Raw genomic sequence first — 16,174 nt, forward strand, 5'->3', positions numbered from 1 at the left:
TCCCCCCTCTTTTTCCTTAGGGTCAGTAGGATGGAGGCCTGGCCGCTTTCGCACGCCCCTCCCAGGTCCAGGCTGGGCGCTGCTGGGAGAACTGCTGCCGGCCGGACTGCTGCCGGCCGGCGGGTCCCTCTCCCTCCGGTTGGTCCCTCTCCCTCCGGTTGGTCCGGCCTGGCATCGGCCGCACGGGGGCGCGCTAGGCTGCCCCTCGGCACTCTATGGTTCTTCCTTTCGCCCCGGAAGTGGTTCCGGGCAGGGGTTGGTAAGGTCGGGCCATGGTGGGGCAGAGGTTGGGAAGATGGCGTGGCGAGGCTTGGCGCAGAGAGGCTGGGGTTGTGGTCAGGCGTGGGCTCCGCCGGCGGGCGGCCGCAGCTGCGAGGAGCTCACTGCGGCCCTGGCCCAGCCGCGGCTGCTCGGGCGCAGGTAATGGTGGCCTCTCGGGGCTTCTCGCCTCTCGTGCTCTCGGCTCCGGCAGCGCATCCTCAGGGGCGGAGGCCGTGCGGGTCTCTTATGCTGCCCCCGGCTCACCCTCTCTCCTCACCAGCCCCTCCTCTCTCCCTTCCCCTTTACCCCTCGCCTCCGTTCAGTCCTTGCTTCTCGCCGCGCCACCCTGCCCGGGTGCACAGTGACCAGCCCCGGTCCAGCTCTCCGTGAGCCCGCGGTGGCCCCTTTCCCATCCGGAGGGACGTGTCGGGAAGGAGAAGTAATCTGTGAGGGCTGATTGCATCCCGCGAGCAAGTAAAGAATTAACACAGCTGGTAGAATGGCAGGGCTGAGATTTTATTCTCTGTCAGTCTTTATAAAACCTTTGTTTTACTACAAATTACCTTCTTTATCGTTTAGAGAACTTTATAAGGGAAGACGGAGTCAGAGGAGGGCATCACTTTGCCTCTTGCAGAGTTGTAGGAGAGACTTTTTGTTAAAGAAATTGGGAAGTGGAGTATTTGATTTCTAGATGACTTGGAAAGAAAAGTCAATTTTTCCCGAGTAGAAGTTGTGTGAAGAGTACGGTCTATCAGTATTTGCTGCTTTTGCATTAGAGTAATTCAACTCTAAATTTGAGAGAAGAGAGAAATCCCTGAACTAAGATTCTGATGTGTATTTGGCTCTGAAATTTCTTCCTGTTCTTTAACAGAATTTCAGCTCTGCCAGTTTCTGACTTGGTTAGATGTGTGCCTGGACTCCACCTGACTGATAGTACCAAGGAACATGAAGTGTTTATCAGCATGGGGATTAGCCAGTGGTAAATAATTGAGGCTCCAGTATGGTGGAGCCATCCTTAATTTTAAAATCACCTGGAGTGTTTGTAGACTGCATTTCCCAGGCCCTAGCCCAGTCCTTCCTGTCATCTTGCCCGGTGCTGGGGGGCAGGGGGTGGCAGGGAGTGAAAGAACCTGCAGTTCTAAACAAGCACTGCATGTGTGTAGGATCAGAGATTTGTGGAAAACTGGCTTATATTGTACCTTAACTTCATGATACACTGGAACATGGAGCCTCAGGCACTAATCTTAAACTCCTGAGGAGATGGAGAATGAGGTCAGGTGGAGGTGGTGGTTGATTTCAGTGGTCCTGATTCCATTTCCACTTTACTCCAAATCCCAGTCGAAATTGCATGGTTTGAGGGAGAGGAAAAGTGAATACAGTTATTAGGAAGCAACAGGTGTTAAATATTCAAGATCTGTGTTAGGAAGGGAAAGGAAAAGAACTAACAACTTGGTTAATGAGGCCATTTAAAAAAAAATCATGTGATGTTGAAGATGAGCATCACAATTTTTTAAAGTTTGTCATTTATATGCAAAGTTTGAAATTGACATTTTTTGTGGTGACACTGAAAAATGTGCATTACCAGAGATTGCAGGTAAGCCTGAAATATAATAGAATATATGTCTACTTGCCTCTAGAAAACAGCATGAGTTTCCTTGTATATAACTTTATTAGGTCTGCTTTCACTTCTAGTGGTTCTAAAATTAGTATGTGGAGGAATGAAGTCATGGATACAGTTAAAAAGCAGAGGTCTGGTCTCAGTCCTTGTGATTTTGATGTAATGGGGCTGAAGTGTGGCTGAGAATTTGCATTTTTTTTCTTCTTACAAGAACCGCAGGTGGTGATATTCCTCAAAATTTCTGCAAACAGTAGCAAGCCCAAGGCAGCCCACCAGCCAAGAATGGTTTCTGTGTTTTTAAAGGGTTGCAAAACGAAACAATATGCCGCAGAGATTTAAGTTGTTCTTCACGAAGACTAAAATGTTTATTGTCTGGCTCTTTACAGAAAAAGGAGAATATTTCACTTAGGGTTTTCAGAAACTTTACCATGATCAAACTGTTGGCAGCACTGTTGAAAAATAGTTTAGGCCTGAAAGAAGCCTGCATAATTTGTCAGTTGTATAGAACTAGCTAAGAGAAGAAAATAGTTGATTATAGGACTTACACGGAGCTTAAATCTTTTAGATTGGGATAACAATCTTAAGATATATTTAGGTTAAATACCTGACAAATTAGTAAATCAGGTATATTCAATTATTTTCCCTGTTTAATTCACCATGTATTAACTCAAGATGAGTTTTAAGAAAATAATTGTGGCATGCAAGAGTTTATGCCCCTTCCCCTAAATACAACTATTTTCTTTTAAGTGGGATGAGTCTGTTGTGTGTGTGCTTGGACACGTCTTGTCTCCATTTGCACATTAGGCCACTTCTACTCAGTTTATTCACACAAATCTATAGTGACATAGACATTAGTGCTGACTTGCACGATATCTAAGTGGCATTGTCTTTATCCTCACACTGTTGAAAACAATTCACTAGACTGTGTTATCTCACTCACCACTAAGGCAACAGATATATAGACTATATATCTGACAGACTATCACTGTCAGATATTCTTTTTCTTTTAAACAACTCTTTTAAGCAATAATAAATGAGACAACTGGGGAAGCTGCTACCAGATCAGGATCTGCTAACCAAAGTAAGAACTATGCTGTCTCCACCATTATTTTCACTAGCAGAATTGATGCCTCATGTGCTGCCTTCTCACTTAACTCAGTTCTGATTTCATGTGTTGTGGTGATGTATCTGATTAGCAGGCCCTGATCACATCTTGAATCCTAACCAAAAGGATGCCTGGGAAATAGTTTTTAGCTTTCCAGTCCCTGCAGCATGACTTTTCTATTTAAAAGTTATGGGATATTAAAAAATGGAACCATAACAATTGTGTGGTTGGTGGTAACTCAAACATTCATAAGATCTTCCCACTTTGAGCACGTTAGATTGCTTTCACAAATCACTAGTTATTGGCAGAAGGACCAAAGCACAGAGCAAAAAGGCAGGGCTGTCCTCATGAGTTGGTATATACCTCTTGTGACTCTTTCCTCCCATCCCACCCCCATGCATTTTATTGTGTTGCTTCCTTTGTTTTCCAGACTTATTTCAGGTCATTTATTTTTCCATATTACCTACCCATATGAATGGTTAGAGCTTAAGAACCTAGGCCTTTAAATATGATATCAAACATTTGCAATTGGAGACATTTATCATGCTTTTCCTGGTTGGTTTTACTTTTAAGAAATGTAAAACAAAAGCTCCCTAAGGACAGAGAATGTACGTTGTCATATAATGTGTGATGAAGTACTTATTACATCTAAAAGCATTCTTGTACCAACAGAAAACGCAGCTCTAATTGACCTTAATAATTAGGGGAATTTATTGGTTTATATCGTTAAAAAGTCCAGAGGTGAGCCTGGCTTCTGGTGAGGCAAGATGCAGTGTTTCAGATTGTCACCAGGACTCCGTTTTCCTCCATGGCTTGGCTCTGCTTCCTAAACGTTGGCTTTATGCTCTCAGTATGCTATCTCCTTGTTGTAAGATGGCTGTCAGCAGCTCTTGGGGCTATATACTTTTAGGTTCAAGTCCAGCAGAAAAGATTCTCTTCCCCAGTATTACAAACAAAATCTTGAAATTTGAATTTCACTGGACTGGATTGGCCTAACTTGGGATACATGTTCATCTTTGAATTCCTTAAAGTTGCCAGGGATGTGGGATGTGTAGGTTGGCTTAAGCCAGTCAGGAGCTTGGTGTGCCTCCCCAAACCAAGTGGCTGGAAATTGCAGGGTACCCTTAGGTGTGGATGCTAGGAATGAGCCAAAAAAGCTCACTGTCAGTCCTAGTGAAACTTTTGTATTGGAATACTTTGGTTACAAATCCTATTTTTAAAATTCTAGTCAGATTGGATTAACCTGTAGATAACCATTGTAATTTAAGTAGAAATATTGTTGGAAGGATGAGGGATTAGACTGTAGCTCCTGCTATTCAAAGTGGTTCATGAACGAGCAGTTTAGGACAGGGTTTGCCAAACTTATTTTGTAAAAGGCTCGATAGAAAATAGGGCCACATAGGTCACTGTCAGATATTCTTTTTCTTTTAAACAACTCTTTTAAGCAATAATAAATGAGACAACTGGGGAAGCTGCTACCAGATCAGGATCTGCTAACCAAAGTAAGAACTATGTTGTCTCCACCATTATTTTCACTAGCAGAATTGATGCCTCGTGTGCTGCCTTCTCACTTAACTCAGTTCTGATTTCATGTGTTGTGGTGATGTATCTGATTAGCAGGCCCTGATCACATCTCGAATCCTAACCAAAAGGATACCTGGGAAATAGTTTTTAGCTTTCCACTCCCTGCAGCATGTGAATGTACCATAGGTAAAAGGAATAGGTGTTCAGTGAGCTAAGTCATAATACTTAATTCTATCCAACCAGTTCTGTATGTCTAACTCTAATTCCCAGTATATGTACTTCTAACATGTATTTTGCATCTGAACTGCATCTGGGGCCAATTTGTTCTTGGTGTCCTCAGTCCCACACTTAACTTCTGTTGAGATTCTCAAGGTAAATATTATTCTAGGCAAAAGGTCTGGCTTTGCGTCAAATCCAGATTCCCAACCTGGTGTATTTGTATTCCTTTTCAAGCATTGTGCTTCAGAATTGTAAATGAGTTGATGAGCTGTAGAAGAACTGATTGAGTACATATCCTGGAGTATTAAGCTGTTGAAGATATAAAGAAATCTCATCCTTCATATTTCTTGGTCTGAAAAGAAAAAAATGTGGCCTACTGGTTAGGATTCCAGGTTCTCACTGCCATGACCCAGGTTCAATCCTGGTTGGGGAGCTGAGATCTTGTAAGCAACGAGACGTGGCCAAAAAAAAAAAAAAAAAAGAATACCAGAAACCAACAACATTGGGTTACAATTTTTTTTAAACTTATTTATTTTATTTATTTACTTTTGGCTGCATTGGGTCTTCGTTGCTGCGCGTGGGCTTTCTCTAGTTAACGGCAAGCAGGGGCTACTCTTCGTTGTGGTGCATGGGCTTCTCATTGTGGTGGCTTCTCTTGTTGCAGAGCACGGGCTCTGGGTGCACGGGCTTCAGTAGTTGTGGCTCGCGGGCTCAGTAGTTGTGGCTCACGGGCTCTAGAACGTGGGCTCAGTAGTTGTGGCGCACGGGCCTAGTTGCTCTGCGGCATATGGGATCTTCCTGGACCAGGGCTTGAACCCATGTCCCCTGCATTGGCAGGTGGATTCTTAACCACTGTGCCACCGGGGAAGTCCACCACTATTGATTTTGATCACCACAAATTATTTTTGCCTGTTCTTCAGCTTGATATGCATTAATGGAATCACACACATTATGTGCTCTTTTGTGTTTGACTTCTTTTACTCAGCAGTGTTTTTGAGATTCATCCGTGATGTGTGATCAGTAGTTTTTCACTGAGTAGTACAGTTGGCCCTCTATATCTTCAGGTTCCTCATCCGTGGATTCAACCAACTGTGGATGGGGAATGTCACTGTATTATGCCATTTTATATAAGGGATTTCAGCATCCCGAATTTGGTATCCGCAGGGGGTCCTAGACCCAGTCTCCCATGGATACTGAGGGACCACTGTATTATTCCATTGTATGAATATAACACAGTTTATCCTTTCCCCTGTTGATGGACATTTAAGTTCCAGTTTTTACCTGTTAGAACTGAGCTGCTGTGATTGCAAGCATTTTAAACAGTGCCCAAGATGGAATTATTCATCTCTCATTTTCCAGTTTCCTATTTTGGTGCCTCTGATTTTCCTTGTCTTAGTGAATAGTACCACCTTCCTTTCAGTTATTCAGAATGAAACCAATAATCATTCTTGACCCCTTCTTTCTTCTAACATAATTATTGACCCTTTCTTTATTAGGAACTGGCCTTGGTGGTGGAGATAAAATGAATACAGAAGTGATAATCTAGTTATGGTACAGGCAATAAATGAGACAAGTATAAGAGTATGTACAGGATGCTTTAGGACTCTAGGAGTACAAAGGAGACACCCAGCCTGTGAGAGTTTAGGAAGGCTTCCTGGAGGAGGAAATAAATGAACTGAATTTTGAAGGGCACGAAAAAGTTAAAGGGAAGTAAGTACCGCAACAAAGGAGTAGCATTGCTGAGTTTGGTGGGGTGATGAAAAATTTACTGTGGGATTTAAAGCAGGGGAATGATAATATATTTGTGCTTAATAAAATGTGGAGGATGAATTGGAGTAGGGCAGTATTAGAAGCAGTGAGATCTGTTAGGAAATGGTAGAGTATTCCAGGCCAAAAGGGATGAACTAAGGGATTGTGTGGGAATTAGGGAGAGAATGTTGGCCCTCTAAGGGCATTTGAGGAAGTGTTGAATGTTTGTGGAAGAGTGATATGAGGAAAGAAGAACATGAAACATGTTAAAATGTTTGAACTTAAGTCAGCTGTTGCTGTAGTTTAGGCATGGGGTACGGGACTAGATTAGGAGTGAAAAAAATATTTGACAGATTTGGTTTTAAATTAGATGGTAAGAATTAAGGAGAGAGAACTCCATAATGACTTCTAGATTTTTTTTTAAAATTAATTAATTAATTAATTTTTGGCTGTGTTGGGTCTTCGTTTCTGTGCGAGGGCTTTCTCTGGTTGCGGCGAGCGGGGGCCACTCTTCATCGCGGTGCGCAGGCCTCTCACTGTCGCAGCCTCTCTTGTTGCGGAGCACAGGCTCCAGACGCGCAGGCTCAGTAGTTGTGGCTCACGGGCCCAGTTGCTCCGTGGCATGTGGGATCTTCCCAGACCAGGGCTCGAACCCGTGTCCCCTGCATTGGCAGGCAGATTCTCAACCACTGCACCACCAGGGAAGCCCCCTACTTCTAGATTTTTAATCTTAGTGATTAAGATAACTGTGGGCCCACTGAAAGAATAAAGAAGTCAGAAAATGGAGCTTGTAGAGGGGGATGAATTCCCTTCTGAATATATTGGTTTTAAAGTAATGGGGAGCATATCCAAGTAGAATTATTCAATATATAGTTGGAAATACAAGACAAGAAAATTGAGGCTGGGATTAGAGACATATATTTGAATCATTTATTGCTTAGAAGTCATCCAGGCCACAGAAATGAACTTTTTCTTTTATTCAACCAAAGTGTTTCAAGGCCCAGGTTACAAAGGTGAGAAGACCTGTCTGACTGGCAGACAGGAGTTTTATGAGTCTAGAAGGATATAGTATGATTAGAGTACAGTGAGAACAAACAGGAAGGGGCCTCTACATGGTCTACCTGGGGGAAATTACTATTTTACAAAAGAAAAGAATGCTTCACAAATTTATATGGGTTCAGTTTGAATGGAGAATGTGTAAAGGAACTATTAGAGCCTTTAAGCATATCTGTCTTTACGGGATAGGAGAAAGGGGAAAGCCGTTAGGAAAGCAAGTTTGAAGAGCAGGGAATGCAACCTTACAGGCACTGACAGGTGTGATCAGTAGCGTCAGATATTCTGAGGAGGTCAAGCTATAAGGACTCAAACAAGAAAAACCTTTATAGAACATCTAGTTCGTTGTCCCCCAAACTGGTAGTGAAGTAAATAGGGGGCAAGGTGGGGAAAATCCGCCAATTTGTAATGGTTAGTACTTATAAAAGGAAAATCATTATTTGATTTAAATGTTTGGCCAAACTTCAAAAAAAAAATAAAGCTCTTCTGTGGTAATTCAAACCACAACTTGTAGTTCTCCAGCTTTTTACAGGATTGCAGACTGTGTGGGGGATGGATACAAATTATTTTGTTGATTGATACACAGTAACGGCCCAAACAGATGCCCTGTAAAGCTGCTGTAGTTTATGTCTCTCCTTTTCCTGAAGGGCACAGTTCATTGTTTTGACTGAATCCTACCTGGGAGTAGGAGTCTTGGTGGCTTTGGGGCTGGGTAGTGAGAATAAACTGAAATGGTGATGATGCACGTCAGTTGGGGAGGCTCGTAGAGGTTGATGTTTGCAAGATGCAGCTCTGTTTCTTCCTCCCTTCCTTCCTTCCTTCCTTCCTTCCTATTTATTTTCCTTATTTTTTTTTGGCTGCATCGGGCCTTAGTTGCAGCACACTGGGTCTTCGTTGAGGCACGCAGGATCTTTCATTACCACACTTGGTCTCTGTTGCTGCGCTCGGGCTTTTTACTAGTTGCGGCGTGAGGGTTTTCTCTCTCTAGTTGTGGTGCGCGGGCCCCAGGGCGCGTGGGCTCTATAGTTGTGTGTGGGCTCTATAGTTGTGTTGCGCGGGCTCCAGAGCATGAGGACTCTAGTTTGCGGCACGCAGGCTCTCTCATTGAGGTGCGTAATCTCAGTAGTTGTGGCGCGTGGGCTTAGTTGCCCTGAGGCATGTGGGATCTTAGTTCCCCAATCAAGGATCGAACCCGCATCCCTGCAGCTCTGTTTCTAATCTGTTATTTTCCCCTATAGGTTTAACTTTTTTATTCAGCAAAAATGTGGATTCAGAAAAGCACCCAGGAGGGTTGAACCTCGAAGATCAGACACAGGAACAAGTAGTGAAACATACAAGAGAAGTGCTTTGATTCCTCCTGTAGAAGAAACAGCCTTTTATGCTTCTCCCTATCCTATAAGGACTCTTGTAAAGCCTTTGTTTTTTACTGTTGGGGTAAGAGCTCATGTCACTAGGAGTTACCTCCCTTGCTGCAGGTGTAGTGTTAAAGTATCAATACTACTTGTCCTATTTGGGCTCCTTAAAGACAAGTGGAGTGGGATCAAAAGGATCTGGGGTCATGATTACAATAGAACATGAATTTAATAATTGCTGTTAGAGTATGGCGCATTTATGTAAGCCCTGGAGAAGAAACTCATGGGTCTCTTATTTGGTATAACAATGCAAGTGATACTGAGTTGATATTTTGAATTTTATTGGTAAAGTTCTAACTGTAAACAGGCCCCAGGGTACTGTAGCGTTAATAAAATGGGAAACAATTAAGTGTTCTTTTCACCTAGTAAGTTTCAGTGTGCCAGATGTTCCTTATGTTTATAAAAAGCAATGAAAATGAAATATCATCCTTGGAACTATGTATAGATCTATTAAAAAAATTTTTTTTTTGTAATGTATTTGTTTTATATAGTTTACAGGCTGTGCATTTGGATCAGCTGCCATTTGGCAGTATGAATCACTGAAATCCAGGGTCCAGAGTTATTTTGATGGTATAAAAGCTGATTGGTTGGATAGCATAAGACCACAGAAGGAAGGAGACTTCAGAAAGGAGGTAAAGATAAACATGGCCTTTTTTTTGTTCTAGTTGATCAGTTTTTGAAGTCTGGTTATTTATGAAGTGTTTTTAGTCAATGGCAACATTAGATCAGTAGATGTGAAGTCATTGCAGTTAATATTCTTTAGAATCATTTCATTGTAGTAAGTGTTAATGTTTCGTATGTCTGGCAACGTTGTACTTAACAGTGTTCCAAGAAGTTTGTCCCTCTACCCACATATCAAGAATCACCACAGATAGTTGTTAAAAATTAATGTTTTGGAGCCTCTTCCAGCTCTACTAAGGGCCACTGTTTTAGAGTACATATTAGAATCACAGGGAGTTTTATGCTTGAGGGGTAAAGATACTATGTGGGTTTTAAAAAGCTTCTCAGTGACATGATGTTTATATATCTCTGATAAATAACCACTGTTGATGTTTTTTCTAACTGTGCTCAGGGGATCAAGATGCAAGAAAAGGGTACAAATATAGAGCTTTTAGAACTTTTCATTATTTCATATGCAAGTTGATGGCCTTCCTTCCACCTAACTGATTTTCTTAAAATGTTGCCTTTTAGATAAAGCATATATTTTATTTCATTTGCCAGTACTTATTGAGCAGAGACCATAGGCTAATTTGTGGATCCAGGTCCATTTATTTTTCAAGCATCTCCGTATTTTTTTATGACACACTGCTCTTCCAATTTGGAGAGAGTGTTGATATCCTCTTCAGTTTTCTCCTTCCTAGGAACTTCTTATTCCTGGCCAGTGAGAGAGCAGCCTTGGGTTTTCTTTTTCCTAATGACAGTTGAAGGTTCCTCTTAAGTAGGGAGAAGGATTCATTCCTCCTTGTTTCCCCATAGACACAAGAAGCATGAGCCCTACCAGTTCTAGAGAGGCTTTATGTCAGAAGAACAATGGATGTAATATTTGCAGGTAAAACCTGCAATAATGAGCAGTGGTTTTTATTCAGTACAATATGTTTGAGAAGACAGTAACACTGACCTATTCCACAGTCCTGGATCCCTTGAAAGCTACAGGCTTCTGCACTATAAAGTTTTGCTACCCAAATTGTTCCTTGGAATGGTGAAAATGACACATGCAATATACATAATCTTCATCCAAAGATGGATTTGTTTAAAGTAGTTAAATGATAAGAGATAAAATATAAAATCCATGTTGAATAAAATTGAAATAACACATAAATATAACATGGAAAGTGAAAGTCCTGGGAACCCGTGCCCCACTACTACATATGCAGTGAGTAAGGTCTGAGAGTTCACACACATTTAATTGTTGTTGACCTTGAACAACTCAGGGGTTGGGGCGCTGACCCTCCACACAGTGGCAAATGTGCCTGTAACTTTATAGTTGGGCCTCTGTAACAGCGGTCCCACATCTGTGGATTCCACCAACTGTGAATGGTGTAGTATATTGTAGTACATATTTATTGAAAAAAATCTGCATATAAGTCCAGTACAGTTCAAACCCCTGCTGGTCAAGGGTCAACTGAATTACAAAAATGGAATCATTGTTGTGCATGAATCAAATACATGTTGATCTGTAACTTTTTTTCTTTACCTTGGGTTTCTTTCTGTATTAGTGTACAAAGTCTGGTTCAGTTTCATAGTTAGAACATAGTTTTTTTTTAATTAAAAAACTTTAATCATGGAAAGTTTCAAAGGTAAAGTAAAAAGAGTGAAGAGAATAGTATAATGAACCCCTATCATCCAATGTCAACAATTATTGACACATAGCCAACTTTGTTTCATCTAGTTCCCCTTCTTTCCCTTCCCTCCCCGCCACTGATTACTATAAAGCAAATTCTAGGCATATATCATCTATAAAAATTTCAAGGTGTGTCCCTAAAAGATTAGGATTCTGTCTTTTTCTAAACCTCAATCTAGTATTACACCTTTAAAAAGAAAAAAGGCAATTTTAGTAGAAAATATTCTTGGTTAGAATTTTAAAACTAGATTGGGTCTTCGTGAACAATCACTTGATAGTGTGCTAGGTACTTTATGTTATTGATATTCCTCACAGCAGTACTGCTAGATATCTGTTACTGTCTCCATTTTATGTATAAGGAAACTGAAGTTTAGAAGTAATTTGAGGTCACAGAGCTTATCAGTGTCTTTGTGTAGAGCATGTAGGCTGTCTGACTATAAAACACCTGTGTTTTCCACTCTACCACATATTTGTTATGTCTGTTGTTCAGTAGAGATTTTTATAGATGAGGACTCTTTCATTTATGCACAAAGAATTTTCTTTCTTGCATTTCATTTACATAGCCTGAAATTATTTACCATATGGTGATATGCAATTTTTCTTCTGTTTTAGATTAACAAGTGGTGGAATAACCTAAGTGATGGCCAGCGGACTGTGACAGGTTTGTGTTAGCTTACACGTTTTAGCCATTCAAGGGAAGAGAAATCAAACCAAAAGGTACAGTATGTCATAGTCAATGGCTTTTGTACCATGCTCATCAGTGGTTTAGAAGACAGAGTTTCTGTACCTTCAGGCTAATGTAATGGTTTGAAAGTAGTGTGGCATAAAGGTATACATGAGGCTCTGGGTCAGTTATTTTCTAATTTTGATCTAGTATGATATTGATCAAATGATCTATCTTTGTTGTAAAATCCTAACTTGTGAAATAGGTTATGAGTAATTGTTACTTTCCCATTAAAGTAACTAAAGGGGACATTGATTAAGTACCCTCTTTATGCAGCATGCTTTATACATATTCTCTCTGTACCTCACAGGGTTGCTTACAGGGTAGTTATCTCCCTTTTTACAGATAAGGAAACTGGCTTTCAGAGAAGGAACTTTTCGAAGGTCACACTGCTAGTAAGTAAGAGCTGAGTTTCAAAACCCAGGTCTGTCTCATCCTAAAGCCGGTTTTCTCTCTTCTGCACCATGCTGTTTATAAAATCCTCTTTAAATGTAAGCATAACATGTATATCACCATGATAATTTGTTTTTTTTTGTAAATTTTTATGGAAGACAGATCTGGCTCTTCAAGGTAACACTTGTGCAATATATTATGGACTTAGTTATTTTGAGAAGTTTGGGGAAATGGGTTTGTATGTTCTTTAACAATTGTGCAGATAGGGAAAAAAATCTTCCTAGAGAAATAGCAAAATACTGCTTTTCCTTAAATATGGTTAGACTTAATGGTACTCTTAATTTTCTATACCTACTTAAGTGGAGAAAAGGTGCTTATGTTTCTTCATTCAGACTATGTCTGGAAGATTTAATTTTTCTGTCTCCTTGGTGGAACCTGATCCTGTCTTCAAGCTTATGGTTTAAACATTGCTTCCTGCAGGAAGTGCTTTTTTTCTGAACTCATTGCACTTTTTAATCATTTATAACACAGCCTGCCTTATATAATTGTACATGTATCATCTTTGAGGACAATGATGAGATTTTTCATTTTGCTATAGCTCCTAGCACATACCTGGCACACAGTAAAGGCATTCAATTAAAATCTATTGAGTGAATGAAAGTCGATGAGATCTTGAATCAAAAGATTGAGATTTTTCGAAGTATATTGCCATACTGTATAATTGATTAGTCAGTGAGGTCTTAATAAATATGATAACTTCAAAAATAGCTCTGTAATAACACATGTTTCCATTGGAATTAATTGGGATTTTTGGTTTGTTTGCTTGTTTTCTGAAAATTAATAACCTTTCCTTAGGGTAGCAAAGTTTTGATTTCTTTTGATATTTTCAAAGTATCTCACAATTAGTTGATACCTAGTGTTCTTTGAAGATTGTGAAGATTTTGTCATTTAACATTTGAGGAAACCTGGGACCAGAATTTAAAACCTTTTTCATGCCAGGAAATGGTTTATTCAGAGAAGTTGGTATTTGGAGATAATTAAAAATCAGAATTCTTTCCCTTAGATGACGTTGCAGTGTAACTAGCAGCTTGAGTATAAAGTACTTCGAACCACATAAATGTGAATGGTCATGCTAAAGACCTTAAATACTTATTGTCAGGTTAGCTAAGTGACTTTTTTTTTTTTTTTTTTTAAGATTTAGGTGTATGTATTTAATTTACCCAATTTACAGATATACTATTTTTTTTTAATTTTTATTTATTTATTTATTTATTTATGGCTGTGTTGGGTCTTCGTTTCTGTGCGAGGGCTTTCTCTAGTTGCGGCAAGCGGGGGCCACTCCTCATCGCGGTGCGCGGGCCTCTCACTATCGCGGCCTCTCTTGTTGCGGAGCACAGGCTCCAGGCACGCAGGCTCAGTAGTTGTGGCTCACGGGCCTAGTTGCTCCGCGGCATGTGGGATCTTCCCAGACCAGGGCTCAACCCCATGTCCCCTGCATTGGCAGGCAGATTCTCAACCACTGCGCCACCAGGGAAGGCCCAGCTAAGTGACTTTTAAAGGCTGAGGAAATGCTCTTTGATCTGTTCAGTGTCATCTCAGACTCCTCCTTCAGGAAATAATTATTCTGGTAGCAGTGAATCTAGCCTCACAACACTTGTTGGTGGTGCTTTATAATCAGCTATATACTAAAATTTCAATGGTTAATAAACTTGTGCTTTAGTTATATCTTGTCTCTTTTCAGAGGTGCCAGTTCATTCCACTGACCTTGCTTAGCCCCTCGATTGCTTCCTTTAGGCTGATTCTAAGTGAGGTTGGCTCAGCTCCTGGCTTTTATTGAGGATGGGGTGACAGATTCATTCTGTGCCATATTTTCCTTGGATTGTAGCTGTTCTCTGAGTGTTTTTCTTTTTGTATTTTGAAAGAACTTGACAAGTCCTTAGGCCACTGACCTAGAAAGTTTCAAAGCTCTGTGAGACTAGTGTGCTTCTTTGCTCTGTAGTATTCACGCCTAGACACTGGCAGCTTGAAAGCTGTAGCAGGTTAAAGATTTCGCAGTTTTACAGCAAACATTTCATGTAAGAATTCCTTGCTGTCTGAACCTAATGTGCTCATGGATTTGGATGGCAAGATTTTGGTTATAGCAAGTTCAGACAGCAAAATGTTTTATCCAAATGCACTTGTTTCCTGAGCTTGAGGTGTAACAAGGGATATCTCAAATTTATCCATATCTCTTTTGAGTCCTAGGTTTGGATAAGAACAGTTCAAATCATAAGAGATACCTGTAATTTACTTTATCTTTAAGGTGGAATCCAGTGGTGAGGTGAAAAACCTCCCTTCCTTAGAGCTGATAGCAGTTTTGGAGTCCCTAGTTTTTGACTCTTCTAGCTCAGTCTGTCCCTGGAAATCACTTTGTCAAGATCTACCAGAGAACTGGTCTTAATCCCTTAATCTTTTTTTTTTTTTCTTACCTGGTTTAGGGATTTTTTTTTTTTGTCTTAATTGTTACACAGACATATCTCCCCAAACTTCACATTGCTCTGAAAAAGTTGTTATAAGTTCACTTGGTGTTTGTAGGATGAAGGGGGAGCATCAAGTAGCATTCATCAAAGTTAGGCTTGTCCCTGGTACTTTTATATTTCAGCTAGTCTCCTGTATTGCCTTGCTCTGCAAGGCTTTTAAGCCTGTAGTAGAGGTCCCAGGCAACCCCCAAGGCGAGTGTTTCCCCTACATTTCTAGCTTTTAGAGATGCCTATGAGGGACTCGTCATAGTTTTAGTTATTTCTGGGGAAAGGATAACAAAACTAATGCTTGAGAGCCAGCTAGGCTTCAAGTACTATGTTAGGTACTTTACAGACACACATATTATTGTTAATCCTTATTATTAATCTTTTTAAAAAATAAATTTATTTATTTATTTATTTTTGGCTGCGTTGGGTCTTTGTTGCTGCGCGTGGGCTTTCTCTAGTTGTGGCGAGCGGGGGCCACTCTTCGTTGCGGTGCATGGGCTTCTCGTTGCAGTGGCTTCTCTTTGCTGTGGAGCATGGGCTCTAGGCATGTGGGCTTCAGTAGTTGCAGCACGCGGGCTGAGTAGTTGTGGCTCGCGGGCTCTAGAGCGCAGGTTCAGTAGTTGTGGCGCACGGACTTAGTTGCTCTGCGGCATGTGGGATCTTCCCGGACCAGGGCCGTGTCCCCTGCATTGGCAGGTGGATTCTTAACCACTGTGCCACCAGGGAAGTCTTTAAGAGCCCTGTTACTGGTATCCTCATTGTTCAGATGGGGTAAGTGAGGCTCAGAGAGGTTAAATAACTTGTCTGAGATCACACAGCTAGAAAGGCTGGAGATGGGAAACAAACTCCTTAGTTCAAATAATATGCGTTTTATTACATCCATTCACTTTCTGCTATAGCAAACCACCACTAATTACCTTTCTGATAAACCACACTGCCTTCCCCCATCTCAGGTATCTGAGTGCTGATTCATAGACCAAATTGCAGCAAATTGTCCCAAGGCAGCAGGCTGGCATTCAGTGAAGAAAGAGGGACGTTTTCGGCTACTCGGTTTATAGTTTGTCATTGTAAAATGAATAAATGTGCATGGTAACATTAAAATAGAGAATATATAAAATAAAAAAATAAATCTCTCTCACTGTAGACGTCCAGTTCCACCCCCATAACCATTGCCTTTTTAGCTGCTTGTGTATTCTTCCAAAGCACCTGTTTATATATAGACATTTATATCTGTATCTAACTATGGTTTAAACACAAACGGTAGCATG

The 16,174-nt window shown here is 40.8% G+C and overlaps 1 protein-coding gene across 2 annotated transcripts in view; it reads left to right on the forward strand.

The window, feature by feature from the left end:
* Positions 1 to 265: 265 nt before the first annotated feature.
* Positions 266 to 16,174, forward strand: part of PARL (presenilin associated rhomboid like) — a 62,447-nt gene continuing 46,538 nt past the window's right edge. For both annotated transcript variants that reach the window (XM_061193351.1, XM_061193352.1), the window contains exons 1-4: positions 266 to 420; positions 8,768 to 8,963; positions 9,433 to 9,573; positions 11,895 to 11,943. In XM_061193351.1, the coding sequence (XP_061049334.1) occupies positions 296 to 420; positions 8,768 to 8,963; positions 9,433 to 9,573; positions 11,895 to 11,943 (511 nt within the window). In that variant the 5' untranslated portion in view covers positions 266 to 295. The remainder of the gene's footprint in view (positions 421 to 8,767; positions 8,964 to 9,432; positions 9,574 to 11,894; positions 11,944 to 16,174) is intronic.

The sequence above is a fragment of the Eubalaena glacialis genome, chromosome 6 (genome assembly GCF_028564815.1).
Source record: "Eubalaena glacialis isolate mEubGla1 chromosome 6, mEubGla1.1.hap2.+ XY, whole genome shotgun sequence".
Lineage (NCBI taxonomy): Eukaryota > Metazoa > Chordata > Mammalia > Artiodactyla > Balaenidae > Eubalaena > Eubalaena glacialis.